This window comes from Protomyctophum parallelum, assembly GCF_964188405.1.
Source record: "Protomyctophum parallelum genome assembly, chromosome: 9".
NCBI lineage: Eukaryota > Metazoa > Chordata > Actinopteri > Myctophiformes > Myctophidae > Protomyctophum > Protomyctophum parallelum.
This window is the reverse complement of record NC_139706.1, coordinates 37361632-37381157: the sequence shown is the minus strand read 5'-3', so window position 1 is coordinate 37381157 and position 19526 is coordinate 37361632. Positions and strand designations below refer to the sequence as shown.

At 39.9% G+C, this 19526-nt stretch overlaps 3 protein-coding genes across 3 annotated transcripts in view; all 3 read right to left on the bottom strand.

The window, feature by feature from the left end:
* The window catches only part of LOC310864381 (glutamate receptor ionotropic, kainate 1), a 28655-nt gene extending 17865 nt beyond the window's left edge, over nt 1-10790 (bottom strand). The window contains exons 1-3 of the mRNA XM_083773063.1: nt 10426-10790; nt 1711-1878; nt 967-1224 (exon numbers count right to left, since the gene is read on the bottom strand). Of these exons, the coding sequence (XP_083629189.1) occupies nt 967-1224; nt 1711-1878; nt 10426-10510 (511 nt within the window). The 5' untranslated portion in view covers nt 10511-10790. The remainder of the gene's footprint in view (nt 1-966; nt 1225-1710; nt 1879-10425) is intronic.
* A 1209-nt stretch (nt 10791-11999) lies between these two features.
* LOC310864265 (claudin-8-like) lies at nt 12000-13427 on the bottom strand. The gene has a single exon (XM_083772892.1). It carries the CDS (start codon nt 13326-13328, stop codon nt 12276-12278), a length of 1053 nt encoding a protein of 350 aa, XP_083629018.1. The 5' UTR covers nt 13329-13427; the 3' UTR covers nt 12000-12275.
* Nucleotides 13428-15082: 1655 nt separating this feature from the next.
* Nucleotides 15083-16745, bottom strand: cldn8.1 (claudin 8.1). The gene has a single exon (XM_083772893.1). The coding sequence runs from the start codon at nt 16672-16674 to the stop codon at nt 15874-15876; it is 801 nt and encodes a 266-aa protein (XP_083629019.1). The 5' UTR covers nt 16675-16745; the 3' UTR covers nt 15083-15873.
* Between the last annotated feature and the right edge of the window lie 2781 nt (nt 16746-19526).

The window sequence follows — 19526 nt, the reverse complement described above, 5'->3', positions numbered from 1 at the left end:
ACAGTCTCATAAAATTGAGATGTGATGTGACATTTATATGCAATGTGCGCATTTAAATTGCCTAAGAACTGTGAGCACTGAGCAAGCATTTTACTAGGACTGGGTTAGATAATGTAAAAGCAAGGGAGCTTATTATAATTATATTTTTCAAAATTGTACATTAAATCACTATCCTTCTGCAGGGCCATGTCTCAATTAGGAATATGACTATGCTATAACAGTTACAGTAACTGACAGAATCATAATGTCCCCTGTAACCTCAGGCGGTCTGTTACACAAACCAGGTTTAAATGACAGTAATACCTCGGAGGAAAATAATTTGGGCAATGTTAACTAACAATAGTCAGCTTGCCTTGCACACGTCGAAAGACAAAGACACAGGAGATAGACAGACACAGCTCTGACATCACATGTGACAAAAATGCATGTGCTCACGTACACGCACACGCACGGTGTCGCGCACGCACACAAATGGCAATCTTCGCATTTTCATGCAAATTGTGATGCATCCTTCAATCACACAGTATAATTCCTGTCTTGAACGATGCTGCTTTGAAAGGGTTATGTATTTGTATTAATTTCTGCTGTTCTGATGTCAGTGGCATTAATAACAGACCACATCTCATTTAAGCTCATCATCCTGGTCTCTAGGGGAGTCCCTAGCTGAGAGGTAGAGATATCATGCATCGTTCGAACCCCGGCTTGCCCAGTTTACGTGTCCAAGTGTCCCTGAACAAGACACTTAACCCCTAACAGCGTCCCCCATACCCCCCGCCCCCCATTCCCCCGTGTGCACACCGAAGCCGCCTGAACAACCATCAGTTGGGTTGGGTGAATCTGTAAAACCACAAAATACTCCCTTTTGCTTAATTTATATTCGGTTGTACAAAATGTCACATGCCAAAAACGTGTACAAGCTCACAATGTGTAGATTGTTTATTTTCATTTATAAATCGTTTCACTCACCAGTAGCATCCTCATACACAACGGTGACTGTCTTCCATTTATAGTACTGCACAATTTCCAACACAGCCCGACTTATGTGTGCATATTCCGGAAAGAGGTTGATGAAGAAGCTGTCCCTGTTGTCCACCGAAGGGTGTTTCCAACGGGTCTGTATGTGGGGCACCTCCAGGGCATTACAAATGGATTGCACCGCACTGACCGAAGAGCTGTGAGAAGGGCCAAATACTGCTCCAACGCCTAGGGCCAACTGGTCACAGGCTAAAGTAATGTGATGGACAGAGCAGAAGGATAAAAGAATGACTAGCGGGCAAGTCTGCATCCGAAACCATAATACTAACATGATACTACATACATGTACTACACAGTATGCTATTTTCAGCCTACTATTTAGTATCTAAAAAGTAGGGTTTCACTTAATTCGGACATGCTAAAAATGTATTTGCGTACCAAATAATATGTTATGCAATTTTGGATGGGGCATTGGGGCCGCAACCAAAATCACATGCGTGGAAAATTACTTTTTAGTATGTCGAAAGTGAAACCCTACTGCTTAGTTGATACTAAGTAATAGCCAGAAAATTGCCTACTGGGTAGTATGTACTGTATGTTATACGTTAGTATATGGTTTCAGACACAATCTAAAGCCTTTACCCAGATTAATAATGTGCCATGTTTTTTGTGGCACTAATATTGAATAATCTGTAACTAAAGGAGCACTAGAAAACAAGATATGATCATCCTTACCTCGTCTTGACGCCTCAAAACTGTCAAACAAATTTATTCTCTGTATGTCATATGTCAAAGTTGTGTTTGGCATTAAGGTCCGGTTCTTGTTTATGTTGGTTACAGCAAATTTAAAGGCCAGTTCTTCCACACTAATGGGCTCATTCTCAAGGGTCTCAAAGATACCCCCTGTAAAAAGAAAAGAAAGGGGTTTGAGGAAAAGAGGAGAAGAGTCACATTAGAGGTGCAAAGGTAATTTAGTGTATTATATTTAATTCCATTAAAGTTTTATTTTTTTTAATTCTCAGAGGGATCATTTACAATGATGCAAAGATTACACAGAACAAGAGCTACAAAGAAAGACAATAATGTTGACAATAATCATTTAAAGCAGTTGCATGTTGACAGCAATCAGTTAAAACAGTTTCATACAGGTATGAACTAATTAGTAAATTCCTAAATTCGATTGCATACAGTATATATTTAGATTTTTAATTATTAGTACTTTTTAATATATTATGCTTTTAAGTAGTCTCTCTTAAAAAGTAATTTTTATGATCTTTTATATAGTAACTGTGTTTGTGTTTGAGCACAAAATGTAATCACAAAATAAGTGTGCCAGGGTTATGGGGAGGGGGGTGGGGAGAGTGAGGGGCAGTGTGGAGAATGTGAAGATAATTCTGGAACCCATCCAACTCTTAATCCACTGTGGCGCTCCAGATGATGGTTATAGTATTAGCAATTGCCATGGCCAGCAATATACATTTCAATTACAAAATGCATCATGACAAACATCAGGATTAAATGGAGGAACATGCTGGATTGTCGCCACCTGCATGATATGGCTGGAACAATGTGAATATGCACCTGCATGTCTTTTTCACCCACGTCTTTCAGATGTTAATCACAGGATGATAGGATTTGTGAAATAGGCTACAAAATTCAGAAAAAGAAAAAGTATACTCTGCTCTCCCTACAGTTAGCCTACTTTCATAAGTGCAAATCAACCCAAAGCCATCTTTGAAGTATCATATAGAATAGACAAAGATATTAGTGTCACAGTCACTGTCATGAGATTATTTATGTTTTTGTTTATGCACTGCAGGAAAAACACCAACACCCAAAGCAAAACATGCAAAGATGGACTCAGAGACCGAGTCAAATATCATTGTCATTTTCATTTTTTTTATTAATGTTTTATCCCACGATTTTGTAACCCATTTTTCACCCCTGTGTCAATCCTGTGTCAGGATCACATTAGATTCTAATGTGATCCATTCCTGGGCTCTACACACCCTCCGCCAACCTGGGGTGTAAGGAACACGTTATTCGTTTCCCCTCCATCAGGGGACAGGAATAACGTGGCCAGGGGGGAGGCAGTTTAGAGACCTGGATTACTGCATGTTTTTTGTGAAGGAACCTACCCTAGGCCTAGGGGACACAGGGAGAACATGCAAAATCCACACAGAAAGGCCCTTTCGCCAACCCCGCAGGTATGCATGGGCACTGATGACATGGAGGAGAGAACACACCGCCAGCACCCACAGCGTCCCCAGCGGGAATCGACCCAGGACCTTCCAGCTGTGAGGCGACAGCACTACCGACTGTGCCACCGTGCCCCCATCATTGTCAATTCCAATGTCAGCATTAGCATACCGTTGATTTAAAGGCATTTTTAGTTAGTTATTATGATAGATGGGATATGTTAATATTACTTAGTTATTAATTTGTTCATTGTTTATAAAAAGTGTATATAAATTCTAGTAGTGTAATGTGATGGACAATCGGACATGTACAAGAAATTGTATAGGCCTATTTGCCGCTAAATTGTTCCAATCAGATTGGGACTTTAAACATAAAGGCTTTCTTGCCTAATGATTTGGAGACTAATATTGTTGAAATGTATACATTTAAAAATAAACTGTAACAGGTGACACTGTCTTCACTGGTAAGATAGATAGAGAAAGGTAAAATTAGAGAATGTAAGAGATAGTTGATGATGCTAACAGCCCTTCAAGATCTCTAAAGAGACTGCTAACAGAGACAAAACTAATAGAATTGTCTCCTTGCAGCTCTGCCATTTTCACAATAGTGTATCAATATACATGAGCATTAACCAGAAGAATAAATCATACTGATGCTATTTCAGTGCTGCAAATATTTGCAAGGGATATCGCTGGAATAGTGAAGCTGACTGGCACCTGGCAAAAGGTTATTGTACCAAATTGAGATCGATTTTGAAGGCAAAAAGAGGTGTAAAAAAGCTCCCCTTGAGACTTGGATTGTGAATGACCTTTTTCTTTAGTTTGGCAGCATAGCCTCCAACCCCAAACTGAGACTGCCTTGTCTGGACTCCCCGGTCTCTAGAAGCATGCTTGAAAGTGCCAATCCTAATTATGGTTACTAAGCTTCATTGAGCAGCTGCTGGGTTAGAGTCCTTAATTCTATTCATTGGGATATTAAATTCCCTGGAGAAAAGACAACTGATTTCCTTTAAATGCATTAGGCTACATTTGTCATCTCCTTTGTGAAAGGACTGATAACAAGTGAATTGTGCCAACCTCTTAAATATGTTTACTTGCTTCAAGTTAGCCACTGCATTTGGTATAGGCACAAACAAGTTAGTTGCCTATATCCTACCCCACTTGCTATTCTACATTATGTAAGCTATATTTAGATAGTGACGACCTACAAGACTACTAAATGAAATCTATGAGTCTTGTAAAGTAGTGTGTGAGAATGGCTATATTATGGACAAACAGTAGCCAAACTGTGCTGAAGTCCTCTCACACATCCATTTAACCCCTTTCCTTATAGCTTGCAAGGTTGCAAATATTCCCGGCAGTATAGGAAAGTACACTTGTCTTTCCTGAGCTTAATTTCGATTTAAACTTCTCAATTTTCAGAGAGGGACCGAGGGCATTCAATGTAAAGACTGTTGATCCAAGCAATCAATGCTTATTGCTTGCCCACATCAGCAAAACTTTCTACGCTTATAAGTATTGTCTGTCTTTGCAAAGGCCATATCTGACTTAATGCTTGTTAAGCAGTATAGCAATAACTGTATGCTGTACTATATCTATAAGGAAATGTTGTTAGTCCTGTACTTGCCTGTAGACATTCTCGAAATTTGGTGTCATGAAATAGACATGAAAAATCAACGAGGTGCTCGTCCGCCATAGTGCCACGAATGGCGCAATGGCCACATCAAAGATGGCCAGCATCGGCTATGATGAAAATACAACTTTTTTGTTTCTGGGTGTATTTGCACATGTAATACCTCCATCCTGACTAATTCAGGTGTGTTATTGACCTTGAAAGGTCATGGTCAAGGTCATTTTGCCATTCCGAAGACCTTGGCCATAACCTGGCCATTGTTAGTGAGTAAGAACAGGTGCAATAAGTCTAATGCAACTAATTGTGACATTTGCAATTCATTTCTGATACTATTTGACCATTAAGGATCATCTTGTCATTGAGATATCAATATAAATGTTTTTATTTAAAAAAAAAATCGTCTTTTTTAGTATATTTTTCAAACCCTCATTTTTCATAATTTTTAACCATGGGCTATAGCCCATCTCAGACGGCATACTATAGCATGCCGTTTTTCATAATTTTTGAGGATTTGAAAAAAAGAATGTCAGAATTAGTTGAAATAGACTTATTGCACTTATTTTTACTCCCAACAATGGCCAATGTCTTTGGAATAGCTAAATGACCTTGGCCATGATCTTTCAAGGTTAATATCACCCATAAAGATTAAAATAGTATCAGAAATTAATTCCACATGCCTCAATTAGTCAGAATGGAGGTATTACATGTGCAAATACACCCAGAAACAAAAAAAGTTGTATTTTCCATCATAGCCGATGGTGGCCATATTTGATGTGGCCACTGCGCCATTCGTGGCACTATGGCAGATGAGCACCTCGTTGATTGTCCATGTCTAGGGACCCATTGACTCAGTTCAAGTGAGAAATTCGCAAACACCAAATTGCGAGAAGGTCTACAGGCAGGTACTGGACTATGTCTCGCTTTGTCAATTCTGAAGCATGCAGCCTGTTTTGATGCCCAGGAGATTTGCTCTCAAGACTAAATAAAAATACTTTCCATGGCCATTATACAGTAGATCTGTGGTGAAGCAGTGTTTCTAAATGTTATTTTCAATTTGATTAATATATTAATAATATATTTTTCAAAATGCGGTATAGGCACTGCCGTGTTACAAAGGTGAATGTCGTTAGCCAAGGAATGAATGGACTGCATCCACATTGTAAATATTACTGTAAAACAGGTGCAGGAGTAATTTTCACTGTGGATAAACATTTTCAACATTTTCAATGTCAAATTGTGAATTTTGAATTTCATCATATTGTCTCCAGAGTCAAATAGTCAAACTTGAATGTGGAGTAAAACAACACACCAAAGTGGTTGTGCAACCACTTCAAGTATCAGCAATGTCTTTCCCTATGTACTGTATTATGGTATTGTTACTATGTCTGTTTAGGGTACCAACAGGTGCACATCATGGCATGCATGCCCTGCCTGCAGTTGTTGTGGGACCCCATCGTCCAAGGGTGTGGGGTAGGGGTAACCTCGCCTCACTAAGCATTAAAGTATGAGGTATAAAGTACAGCAGCCTTGTGTTCCTAAAACAGAAAGATTGGGTATTGGGTAAGACGTTATGTATATTTCAGGACCTTTCACTGCTTTGTCTCAACCATTACTATATGGCTCTGGTCTCAGCCACTGCGGTAGATATTTTGACATTCCGTTTTTTTTTTTTTTTTTTATGTTGCCACTACTGTTGGAGCAGCCATAAACTACACAGGTTCATCCCGATGTTCTGGGCATCTTTGTAATGTTAGCGTTAGTAAAAAGCAAGTAAAAGAGTAACGTTTGAGGCAGACTACTATAGTAGAAGAGGTGCGCCTGGTGAGGGTTTAAACCCTGCAGCTACATCGAGTCCGCCTAAATACGTAAGCTGCAACCATGAGACCCGTTTCTGAATTTGTCTATATGTATAGCCGAGGACCCGAGGAAGTGATGCACTGCGTGGCGATAAGTCAGTTGGATCGGACCCGTTTAAAAATACTGATAGATCTGCATAATAATATGGCATGGTGTACCGTGATGTCATCAACATGACATCATACTACTGGCATCAATCATCATAGACTGGCCTGGACTCCATTCAGACATGGCTGACACAGAATTCCATTTATGGAAATAATAAGCCTTGATTAAAAATAAAAAACACAAAAAAACATGAGGGCGTGGGGCCCACAGAGATTGCTTGTCCCATGGCCCAGAATGTGGTTGCAGAGACATGCATTATTCTTGAGTTGCACCATTTCCGATTAGGCTGGTCGATGTTCAACGGGCTCCAATCTAGTCTAAATGCATGTCATTTCTATAAGCGAGTGTCTGTTTGTTTGCCCCACATTTCGAGAACCATCCGATTGATCAACTTTGAACTTGAGTAACACCGAGAACTACAGATTTGCAGACACTGCAGAGCAGACATTTTCGGCCTAGTTAGTTGAATTTCCAGCATTTCAAATAATCTGTTACCCTGTCTTTAAGTGGTTAACAGTGAGCCATGGTGGCTCTACCATAATCATACGAAGCAACACCTTTTAAGGACAAGGAGCACAATGACGTAGTGTTTTACTTTCTCTACAGCCTAATCCTGGTCCAGCTCCCAGTAGCAGCCCCCACCTCCACCAACAGCATCACTTCAACCTGGACTCGTGCCAGAGTGTGAAGGCAGTCCTAACCACCCCTACTAGCATCGTTTGATGTGGAGCACTAAGAATTCTCTGTTCCAGTGATTGCTGCTAATGACCCAGCATCACAACATTTAAGAGCGAAAGGCATGGGGTTGTGATCAAGTCAATGTCACAATATTGGGAGAATCCAACCTTGTATAACCTTGTATAGTATTATAGTGTGTATAGTATGCCCTATTGAGCAGTAAAATAGCTCTGCTGTCAGGAAGAAACCGCTTAACTCCAAATGTTCCTTTATCAGCAAATGAAATTATTATTAATATATATATATATATATATATATATATATATATATATATATTATATTTTATTTTTTATTTTTTTCAAGAAATTAAGAAAACCTTATATTTTGAAAACAAGCAATACAGGCCTAATCAAATTTGGTGTTGTGACTTTATATAATTGTCAATTACTTGCATGAAGAAGGGAAGAGGTGGTGGAGTTGCTTTAGCAGATAGTTTGAGGGTCCAATGGAGTTAAGGTTTAAATTGTCCAATATATCCAAAGAAGTGCTTCTTACTACTTTTCATTGGTTCAATATGTTTTTAACCAACACACAGGCGTAAATGGTGTTCAATAGCACAGATTTATGTAAAAATAATAATAATCAAAAACCTCAAATAAATAGTTAGGTGGTTTCCTCCCGACAGCAACGAAATATAGTGACTAGACCATGTTGTGAGGAAACATTTACACATTATGTGTAAATGTGTTGCACACACGTAGGAGGACTTCAACTATTTTCTTGATTGTTGCCACGCTCCTAGAATAACCCACCCCATCTGCTTTGATTGTCACTATGGGCTGATCAGAGTCATACTGCACTGTTTAAATGTTCTGTATGTTATTGTAGGCCATCTTCCTATTATATTCTATTATATTTAAGTATCTTCTTTGGGTTTATCTGTTAGACTGAAAGAAAATATTCCTTATTTGAAAACTCTTGAAGGAACCTTGAACCTTTTGAACCTTGTAAATGACTGGTTACGTAATTAATAACAACCAATTAAGGTTGTTTTATGCGTATGCCGTGGCTGCGTATGACGTAATGAAGATATGTACCAATGCCTGGCTCTCAATGGTGACATAATAAAGATATGTTTCAGTGTCGGGTGGATTAAAGGAAATGTCTCTATGTATGTATATGCCATTTGTAAGTTGATTAGCAGTAAACTGTGGTTACTTGGGTCTTTTGATGCGTAAGTCCCGTAGCAGCATATGACGTGATGAAGATACAGTATGTACCAATGCCAGGGTATAACTGGCTCTCGATGGTGGTAATAATGATATGTTTCAGTGTCGGGTGGATTAAAGGTAATGCCCCTATGTATACATGTATGTAATCTGACACCAATGCCATATCAAGCAGTGAAGCACAAATTAATCATTCCGTCATACGCTGCCACGGGACATACGTATCGGAGCACCGGACAAACAACATTACTTGCACGCTCTGCTTGCGCAAGTAACAAGATAAACAAGCTACTACAGTAAACCATTTGTAACTCTAACTCATTATGTATACACACTCAGAGTTAAATTAACAATAAGGATTTTACTTATACATATTTGTGCTCTCCTCTCTTGCTGCATGAATGTATATGCTGAAGAGAATTTCTGCTATATATCTTTGAGGGCTTGAGGGTGGAACCGTGGAGGATTACCATTATTACCAGACCCAGTGAAAGGTGTGGGTGAAAAATGCCAGTCACAATCTGATGCCAATGCTTGCCAAGAGAGAGAATTATTAATTGAGCAAGAGTCACACATACCATATGGGAGAGATTATGAGTTTGAGGATCAGGAAGAAAATGACAACAAAGATTAGGTGGCATCAGAGAGTGATTCAGAAAGATTATGCAGTATAATCTGGCCTATTAGCTTTCAAAGTTATGTAATGGCAAGAGAAGAGGTGGTGCTGACTTTTTTTGTTTTACCTTGAGAAAAAGAGGCCAATACTGTAACATTCTGTGTGTTAATGTATTTCTACAATAATAAGAGTTTCAAGTGGATAAATTAATACTGAGGATTTGACTGTGTGATTATGCTCTGTTGCCCATGGCCACTATAATCCTGGCAGGGAGTCTGACATTTGTGTGATCACTGCAATCCTCAACTGAAAAATCTATACCACTCACTCCAATGATTGATACAAGTTATCATCACAGATCTCTGCACTATTTCTGTAGGCCTATTGACATGTCATGTGTTTTGTAAAGTGCACTTCTTTATAAATTACAGAAGTTAAAACATACCAAGACCCGCTTCTCTCTGTTTTACCAGGTCCTAGTTTACCTGACATCCACCTAATTGAAAATGCACATACATGATACAGTATAATCATAATCAAAATACAAATGTTGGCCATTATTGATCAAACGTCACATGTAGCCTATGGGGACAAATTGTGCATTCAATCTCACTTTGACTTTCATCAGGACCACATTTTTACCACTTTTCTCCACCCAGTCCCAGATGTTGTTTGATGTGCCAAAACCTCTGTGCAACCCTTTTGAGGTCATTTATTGTAGTGGCCTCCTTTACCTGTGTGTAACCTTTGCGAATGAAAAACACAGACTGAGTGAAAAAACAGACCTGATGAAAAAGGAACAGCCTAAATAGAAGAAAACACTAGTCTATGTGGACACTTGACAATTAAAGTGCCAGTGTTGTATGCAATCATAATAGGCCTAATTAATTTAGAATATTTGCCCTGATTAAGAGAGAGAGAGCGAGAGAGAGAGAGAGAGAGAGAAATCTCTTTCTAATTATGTGTACACTTGACCATGCAAGAGCTGTATCCAATCATAATTTAGAAATTCTGATTCGAAAACGAATTATTTATTTAATTAAAAAAAAGAACTTCCAATATAAAAACCTTGCCTCCATGATGATAGTCAACCTTTAAATAAAATCCTTAAGACAAGTCAGTTCCACTTACCTATTCTAAGGACTTGCTGCGAACTGAGACAAAACTCCGCCGTGAAGTATAGCAGCCACAATAACAGTCCTTTCCTTTTCTCCATGGTAAGCTATCGCTCCAGAGTCGAATTTAGCATTGATATTATTTCCCCCTTTTAAAATCCATGCTGATAGCCTGTCAGTTCTTGTATCCACAACGAAAGTATGCATGGCATCCAATTCCAACCCACATCTTCCTCTCACACATTGTAAGAAAAAGGAAAAACACTCTAGGCTACTTGCAATTGGTGATAACTCCAGTTTTTTCCATTCTAAACTCCTACAGCGGTTATCGCCTCCCAAATTCAGTGTACCGAATCCGTGATGCCCCCATCAGTACTCCGTATACTTTAATATCTATATATTCTACTCTACATCTAAAGACCAGGCCAGCGTGCGCGTCCCTCTAGTCTAGTCTAGCCACACAGCTGATCCACATCCGTGCATGCGTCGGTTGCGTCCTGAAGATTAACTTCAAATCTGACAACATTCGACCTCCACAGTGTCTTAAATCTTTGCTCCAGAGTAGACCCAGCAAATCCACACCTGATCCAGATCCAGTCCTGATGGAAACGCAGATCATGTGGCCTAATCTTCAAACTGGTCACTGTGGGTGAGGGGTGACCATGACACTTACACCCAACTAATCTGCCGCGAGCATGAATTAGATTATTTAGATATAGGCCTAGGTCTACTATATTTGTCGTCCTACCATAACAACTAGCCTGCCTAAATGTGATTGATTGATTGATTGATTGATTGATTGATTGATTGATTGATTGATTGCTTGATTGATTGATTGATTGATTGATTGATTGATTGATTGATTGATTGATTGATTGATTGATTGATTGGACAGAAATGCAAACAACAACGAGTAGCCTACACTACAGAATACACTTGGCATAAAAGGATTCAAGTTAACTTGTTTTGAGCTCCTTTAAGCTGTAAACAACAACAACAACAACAACACATCTTCCAATGATTTAGATACACAAACTTTATTATATAAAAAAATAATAGGCCTCGATATGTTAGAGTTAGAAATAGAATCATGTAATTGTAAAAGGGTTTTGAGAGCGTCATCTAAATGCAGGGAACCTGTAACCCGAGACCACGGTCTGTTCAGGATTTATAGTTCAGGATAGTTCAGGAATCAGGACAGAATGATCCCTCACGTGTTCTGTGGTGCCACCTAGTGGTGAATAATGGCTGTGGAATGGAACCGGGTGATGGCCAAAGATTCAGTCATGGATGTTGAACTATAGGCCTATTCTTTTACTTCAGTCCTTCGTGTTATCATCTAAATATATTTTTTACAATACGTGTTTTAGCAGTCCATTGTTATTACTGGGGAACTATAGGCCACACACACAGCTTGTATCCATCAAATCCATGGCATGCACGGTGCACCTGTATCTATGGGAGAGAATGTATGCAGGCAGGGCAGACACATAGGCCTACCAATTCTAGCTAAAATAGGGTCTATTCATTGTCACGCTGTTTACATTGACAACAGTAGTCTAGCCGAGCATACATAAAAAAGAAGCACATATTAGGACAGTTTCAATCTTTTACACCTGATTATGTTATTATAAACTAAAGATACATAATAACATTCACATTATTTTAGTTTGTTAAGTAAATTAAATCATGTTTTCACCTTTTTCCACCCCCCATGGTGCAGGACATACAGACTTTGGTCTGGACTCGATCCAGTGTTTGAAACATTATGATATTAATATGTCAAAAAGACTTTTGATGATTCTAGATAAAAGCAGTCTTTGATGCTGATTAAGGTCAATTAAAAAATATATACCTCCCATTTTCTTAGATGTACATGCCGGCACTGCTGCCACTGTGAGACTGTGGTCCAACTACTGATTTACTGTATCCTATGAAAACAGGATTGTGTGGAACTGGATAGTAGCTGGAAGCATAGGACAAGGAGGGATTGCCTGTATAAATTGAGGAATGATATGGAGTGGTCTGTTGACTTGAATACAAAGAGTTTCCCGGTGTTGACAGGTTTCCGCCAAAGTTAGAGCTCTGAGTAGAGCGCTGCAGTCGACCCACATTTGTTCCGTTTTGAACCATGCCTGGGTTATAGACTACAGGCGGATTGATGACTAATCCATCACTTGTCACTGGAGGAACTGGCATGAAAGGGACTAGGTGGTGTCCAACAAAGCTGTTGTTCGGCAGGCCCAAATCTGTCCTCATGCTGGGAACACTTGAAATGGGATGGTATCTCATCAGTGCTGGTTTGTATCCATTCATGTTGGCTGGATGGTATACATCAAATGAACCTTTGTTTGAGGGCACACGGCGGCAGACAAACAACACGGCCGAGGCGAAGAGAACAGCACCGGTCATCCACCCAATGTAGAGAGCATCTCCCAACTCCCTTCGCTGGGCGTCGATGAGCAGAGGATTGTAGAAGTCTCTAATGATGACATGGCCTGTCCAGGACACAGGAATAAACACACAGATAGAGGCCAGGAACTGCATACCACCTGCCACCATTAGGATGATGACCTTCACACGTGCATTTCCCTGAATGCATGATGTGCAGCGCATCCCAAACAGCGCTACTAGGAGCCCTATCCCTGACAGGGCCAGAGAGCAGCACATCAGACCCCTGGCAGCTTGCAGGTCAGCGGGCAGAAACAGCAGGGAGTCGTACACCTTGCACTGCATCCTGATGTTGGCCTGTCTGTAGCAGTTCATCCACAAGCCCTCCCAGCGGGTCTCCATCACGATGATGTTCTCCCCGATGAAAGCTGTCACCTTCCACATCGGCAAGCCAGTGGATGCAGCAGCTCCTATTAGCCCAACCAGGCCAACGCAAATGGCAGCTATCTCCGTAATCCCTTGAACCATTATTGTGCCGTGTATAACTTATATCCAAAGACGTTAGAATCCAAGTTAAAACGGAGGCATCTCAGTGTAAGATCCTTTCAGTGTAAGACTGTATCACAACAGAAATGGTCTCACAATAGTTGTACACAGCAATCAGGGATCCTGTCTGAACTAGAATAGTGTGTATGGTATGCAAGTGTTTGTTATGGGAGTGATGCTTTGTGATCACCTGGTTAGCTGGGAGCAATGAGGGTAAGGAGGACCACTGCTTATTTTGTGTTTATGGTTTCTGTGGCCATAGGGGCCAAACCTCCAGTATCACAGACATCAGGTCTTTCATTTATGAGTCCTTCATGCTTTTCACAATTACCCCTATCAATATAACATGAAGCTATAAAAAACTAAAACTGTAAATGTATAAATGCAGTACTTGTCACATTAACAAGCATGAACTGCTGACACACTGCTGGCCAATTGTGTTGGAACTTTGTGCATCAACTCTTTCTTTCCAATGTAAATCAATGATACCTACAAGAATAGCTGTAGTACTACTCTTCTCCACAAGAGAGCAGAGAGGAACTTGGTGAAGCCAAGCACACACACGCACGCACACACACACACACACACACACACACACACACACACACACACACACACACACACACACACACACACATTGTTACTATGCAGGCTTTCCGAGGTGGAAAGACTGGTGGCACGAGGTTACTATGCAAGTGTGTTGCTGTAGTACTACTACTATATCTATCTATCTATCTATCTATCTATCTATCTATCTATCTATCTATCTATCTATCTATCTATCTATCTATCTATCTATCTATCTATCTATCTATCTATCTATCTATCTATCTATCTATCTATCTATCTATCTTAGCTAGCCACTCCAACGTCTGGCTTTCAGACATGATGTCATGTGGCAGCCAAGTCTATGGACTTGTAATGTTTGTCTTATGATGTTGCGTTCATACGGGCAGATGGAACGATGCAAAGACACGCTGTGAATTGAGCTATGCTATGCATCATTGCGTCTTTGCAACATTGCGTCTTTGCAAGTTTGCAACGCAACATCCTTCAGCATTCACCCGTGATGTCATTTGGCAGCCATCTCTATGGACTTTTTTAAGGTCAAGGGGCAGAAACGAGTGTGAGCTTTAAAATGCACAATTGAAAATATCTTATACATTGCATCACAAAATATTATTGTAATGCCATTTCTGTATACTTAACTAGAAAGACATTAAGTGGATTTTCTCTATTAAACTAATGTCACGTATACAAAATATTTTAGTGAATAGAAATATGTGTTGACTCCGCCAATAAAGGAAAATAGGGCTCTGTTTTTCCTTTTTTTGACGATGGGTTCTCAGATTGGTGAGACAGACAATCAGTTTTGATCCACAGCCCATGTGTCTCAATCATTCAAAGTGACTTGCAAATGATGTCACATGATCATGCTGGGAGGATTCGTTTTCTGTTTGCACTGAAGCTAAGCCCTATGGCGATGTTATGGCCTACACCTTAAACAAGCAGTCTTTGTTTCATGTTTACATAGACATTTGCTTCAATTGCATCATATTTTAAGAGCACTCAGACACCAGTAGACCTAGAATAGTAAAAAGAAAAGAACAAAAAAGAGCAACATTATGTCTTATCTGACAAATTATTTGTAATATAAACCCGTGGGTGAAAGAAAGAATATCCTATTAAATGTTTGTTTTATTGTCATGCCTTGATATTAAACTATTAATGTGGTATACACTTTTGTTAGAATATTAATTTGTGTGTGTTAAGAGGACACATCTTGATCTTAAACAATGGACTTCCCAGTATCAATTTTAGCAATTTATTGCAGTGGAGATAGACAGGGAAAAGGGAAAAGGGATTATATCAAAAGATTACAGTACCTTGGCTACATGGGAACTGAAACCAAGACGATGCAGTTCGTTGGTGTCTGGGGAACTATATTATAATAATATAATAACTAAAAGAAATTTGCTTCCTGATGATAAAGTATTCTGATGTGAATTGTGTCTGAAACAGATCATTTTGGATACACAGTGTAGCAAATATCTGTTACAAATAGAAATTCAACAATGAACGCAAGTACTTTGTACTTTATACATAAATGTGCAGTATATTCAGTCACTGCTATGGACCACTGCCATCATTAACAGGTGACAAAAACCACATGAAATGTTACAATAAACACAAAAGTAAAATGTGTATTTAGCCTTTCACTAGGCTCCAAAACAATTATAATCATAATGCAGCCAAAGATTCCCACTAGTGCTCTTCAACAACAATTAACAAAGTACATTCATAAGCATAGAAAACAAATCTTTATATCCTACATTAACTCTGTCTTGTAAATCTAGTCATTGAACTTAAAGACGCTTTTTCTAAATGTTTCATCTCTATACTGAAATGCCTGTTTTGACTTTTGAAATGTACACAGTCAAGTCTTACAAAAAAATGTCTTTTAAAGTTCCTTGTGTTCCGTTTGAGCATAACCGAGCTGATCATTACCTCAGTAAGTCCTTAGTGCTCAGAGAATGGCCACAGCGCTGCGTACAGAGGGGTATCTGGAGTGGTGGCTGTAGTGGCTGTAGTTGTAGCTCTGGTTGGAGGGATGTCTGGAGAGAAGAGGCTGTGGCTGTGGCTGGGGAGGCATCACCAGCTGCTGGGGGTGAAGGGGATGCTGGGGATAATGGGGATGTTGCGGATAGGCCATATACTGGGAGTTCCTGGAGTACATATATCTGTCTGAGGCCTTGTCCTCACCCTGCAAATTGCAGCAGGTAAACATGCAACCTCCAGCGAACAGGAAAGCAGAGGCCACCCAACCGATGTAGAGAGCCTCTCCCAGCTCCCTCCGTTGGGCGTCAATCAGCAGGGGGTTGTAGAAGTCCCTGATAATGACATGGCCTGTCCAGGACACTGGGATAATGACACAGATGCAAGCCATGATGATCATGCTCCCGGCAATGACGAGGACTATGCGCTTGACCTTGTCGTTATTTTGGATGCAGGAGGTGCACTGCATCCCCACCATACTGATCATCAGACCCAGTCCGGCCAGTGCCAGAGAGCAGCACATTAGACCCCTGGCACACTGCAGGTCAGAGGACAGGGCCAGGAGAGAGTCGTACACCTTGCATTGCATCCTGATATCTGCTTGTCTAAAACAGTTCATCCAAAGCCCCTCGTAGCGGGTCTCAAACACAATGATGTTCTCCCCGATGAAAGCTGTGACACGCCACATTGGCATCCCAGTGCTTGCAGCAGCTCCAATAAGTCCAATCAAGGTCAGTAAAAGAGCAATTACCTCCAGTGTTGAGTTAGCCATCGTCTTTTTCCTCTTATTGCTCCAGGTTCAGAGACACAGTGGTATCTGAATGGTGACTGCTCAGAGGGGGAAGCAGGTTCACTCTATGCATCCCAGTGGAAGAGGCACTGTTGTTGTATGCACCTGTATTTGCCTCCTCCCTGAGGAAGAAACACCATAATGGGAGGGTGGGAACTCTGACCTGTTGCTATGAAACAGAACCCTCCAGGACTCTTCTTTCCCTTTGTGCACCTACCATGTGAGCTATAGTAAGCTGCCACTTTGTTTATTCACAGTTCTCAAATTACACTCCTAGATTGTGTACAATGAGCACACTAATATATTAGATTATCGTATTTACACATCAACTAGACTTGAGACGATTTTAGTCATTATTCATTGTAAGGTTAGATATAACTGGAAAGAATATAAGGTTAGGCAACAAGACTAAAAGGTATATTTCACTTTCCATGTGGTCGTTGTATTGTCTACTCAGGCTTATGTGAACACCCCAGACAGTTTTTAAGTTGCTCCATTCAGTATTTAGATATCTGATATTCGTTTTAGCTGCCCCGCCCATTCCTATACAAACCCATTGTAATTTCAAACTTAATTTTAACCATGATAGATTCATCAAAAATACCTGTCCTTTTTTCTGGTGACTGAAATCTCTCTATATGTTATAGAGAGATATTGTCCTTCTAATAGCCTACATGAGGGGTCCATCCTTTTTCATTTACTGTTTTCAGTTATTTTTAATAATTCTTTTTGATTTGTTTAGTCTCCTCCGGAGACTCCTCCTCCTCGTTCTTTTCAAAAAACAGTATTCATAAATTAAAACAGTAAATGAGAAAACACGGCCCCTCACGTATTAATAGGACAATATCAGTAGAAAGAAAAAATAACAGGTGTTTTCAATTAATCTATCATGGTTAAAATGGAGTACTGACTGTACTCTCATCGCACCATGGGCATTGGGCACTGCTTTATCGATATATTTACACAGATGAGAGTGAATCCATACGGATAGTGTGCAGGTCAACATTAGCCTCACGTAGCGATGGGGCAATATGCATCGCAAAGGCAGATGAAGGCTGGCTACGTGCGGCAGGAGGCTAGATAAACATTTGAGTTGGACCTGAACAAGAGTGTACAAGAGTGTACAAGATCCTGTATGAGGGAATACCTAGGGTGAGCCAGAAAATAGCAGCCAGGAGAATAGCTGAACACTGCCAAAGACATCAAGAACTACCAGCCAGCAAATTGGTGCTGTGGGAACCAACACATGGGCAATTGGGCATCAATCAAGAGGACGTCCCAGTCCCACATTGACATACATGTACTCAAGAAAGACGCAGGAGTGCAAAGTACCAACAAACTGGCCAGATATATGGAGAACCAGGATGATTGGAAGTGACGATGGAGGGCTCGTCTGAGGATTTCAAGGTTAGGTAGTCAAGGTTTTTTTTTATGATCGTTAGGGTCATTCAAATAACATTAACAATTGATTATTATATAAACTTTGGATCATGGTAAATTCCGGGGTTGAATGTTGGGGTACCATTGAAAACCTATATAAGGCAACATTTTCAAACTTTAAGTAGCATGTGACAAACTAATCTTCACAAATGTGATGAGGTCATCTCATTTGGGCTATGGCCGTTTTTTGCGCAAAACTAATGCTTGGAATGGGTTCAGAATCATGAATAACCCTAGTTTGATATGTCCCATGGTACTTAAAGCATAATTCAAATGTGAAATCTTTGCCTTTGGTTTTCAATGGTACCCCAACGTTCAACCACTGAATTACCATGATCAAAAATGTATATAATACATTTTAATGTAATGTTATTTGGATGAACCTAAGGATCATAAAAAACCTTGAACGATTACTATTGCAATTTATTTTGGGTCACGTCCCTTTTTAGCTTCTATTGACTGGCCTACTAGGCCAACTCCCCTTCCACATCATGAATGTAATGTGTGTGTCAATATTGCCATCAGTGTTGTATGAGTCTATCATGTCTGTGCTCCTTGTTGGGCCATGACTATAGATGAGTCATCTTCCGTAGGAGGAAGTAAGTTTAAACCTTCCCTAAAATACCCTGATCACCGCTCCCTCCTTGCAATCAGAACTGAATGCATACCGTCTCTTTTCTGCCACAGTATAAAAACTCAACTTTTCAGAATCTACCCCATCCATTCATCTTTCCTTGTAACCACTTTAGGTTCAGGTTTAACAAGGCAGTATAACTAATGCTAGTGTATTGTAGTGTATAATGCTAGTTGCTGCCACCAACATCTCATTTATATACCGCTCAGACATTTGTTTTATATTCATCCCCTGCCTCCCAATTAGTATGACTAAGTGGGATCCTCTAGCTGTAATACACATAACATTTGACCACTCATCCCCTATATATATATATATATTGCACCAGTGGCAGCCATGCTTCTAATACAAACCATAGGACAACAGAGCAGCATAAGCATAGATGTTGGTTACGTTTAGTTAGTGGCAGACATAATACATTTGATGTATGTATATCTAAGGTTATTCCAAATCGTGACTTATACCTTGTCTTGGTCATATTTTGGGTTTCATAAGACTTGTTTGAATACATCATTTTCTTTATTTCCTCACAATACTTTACTGATATATATTAGTCGAAGCCTTTTCATCCTGAAATAATCTTTGAGAAAGCTGACCATTTTGGATTTTACATGGTTGGGGACTGCTCAAACCAGTCCTATATTCTGGAACCAAATTAATGTTGCTCCCAAGTTGCAGATAGAACAATGCTGTTAAATTCAGATTGAACTTAGTGATTTTAGTACACTTTTTTTTTAACAAGTTGGATAGTCAAGATACC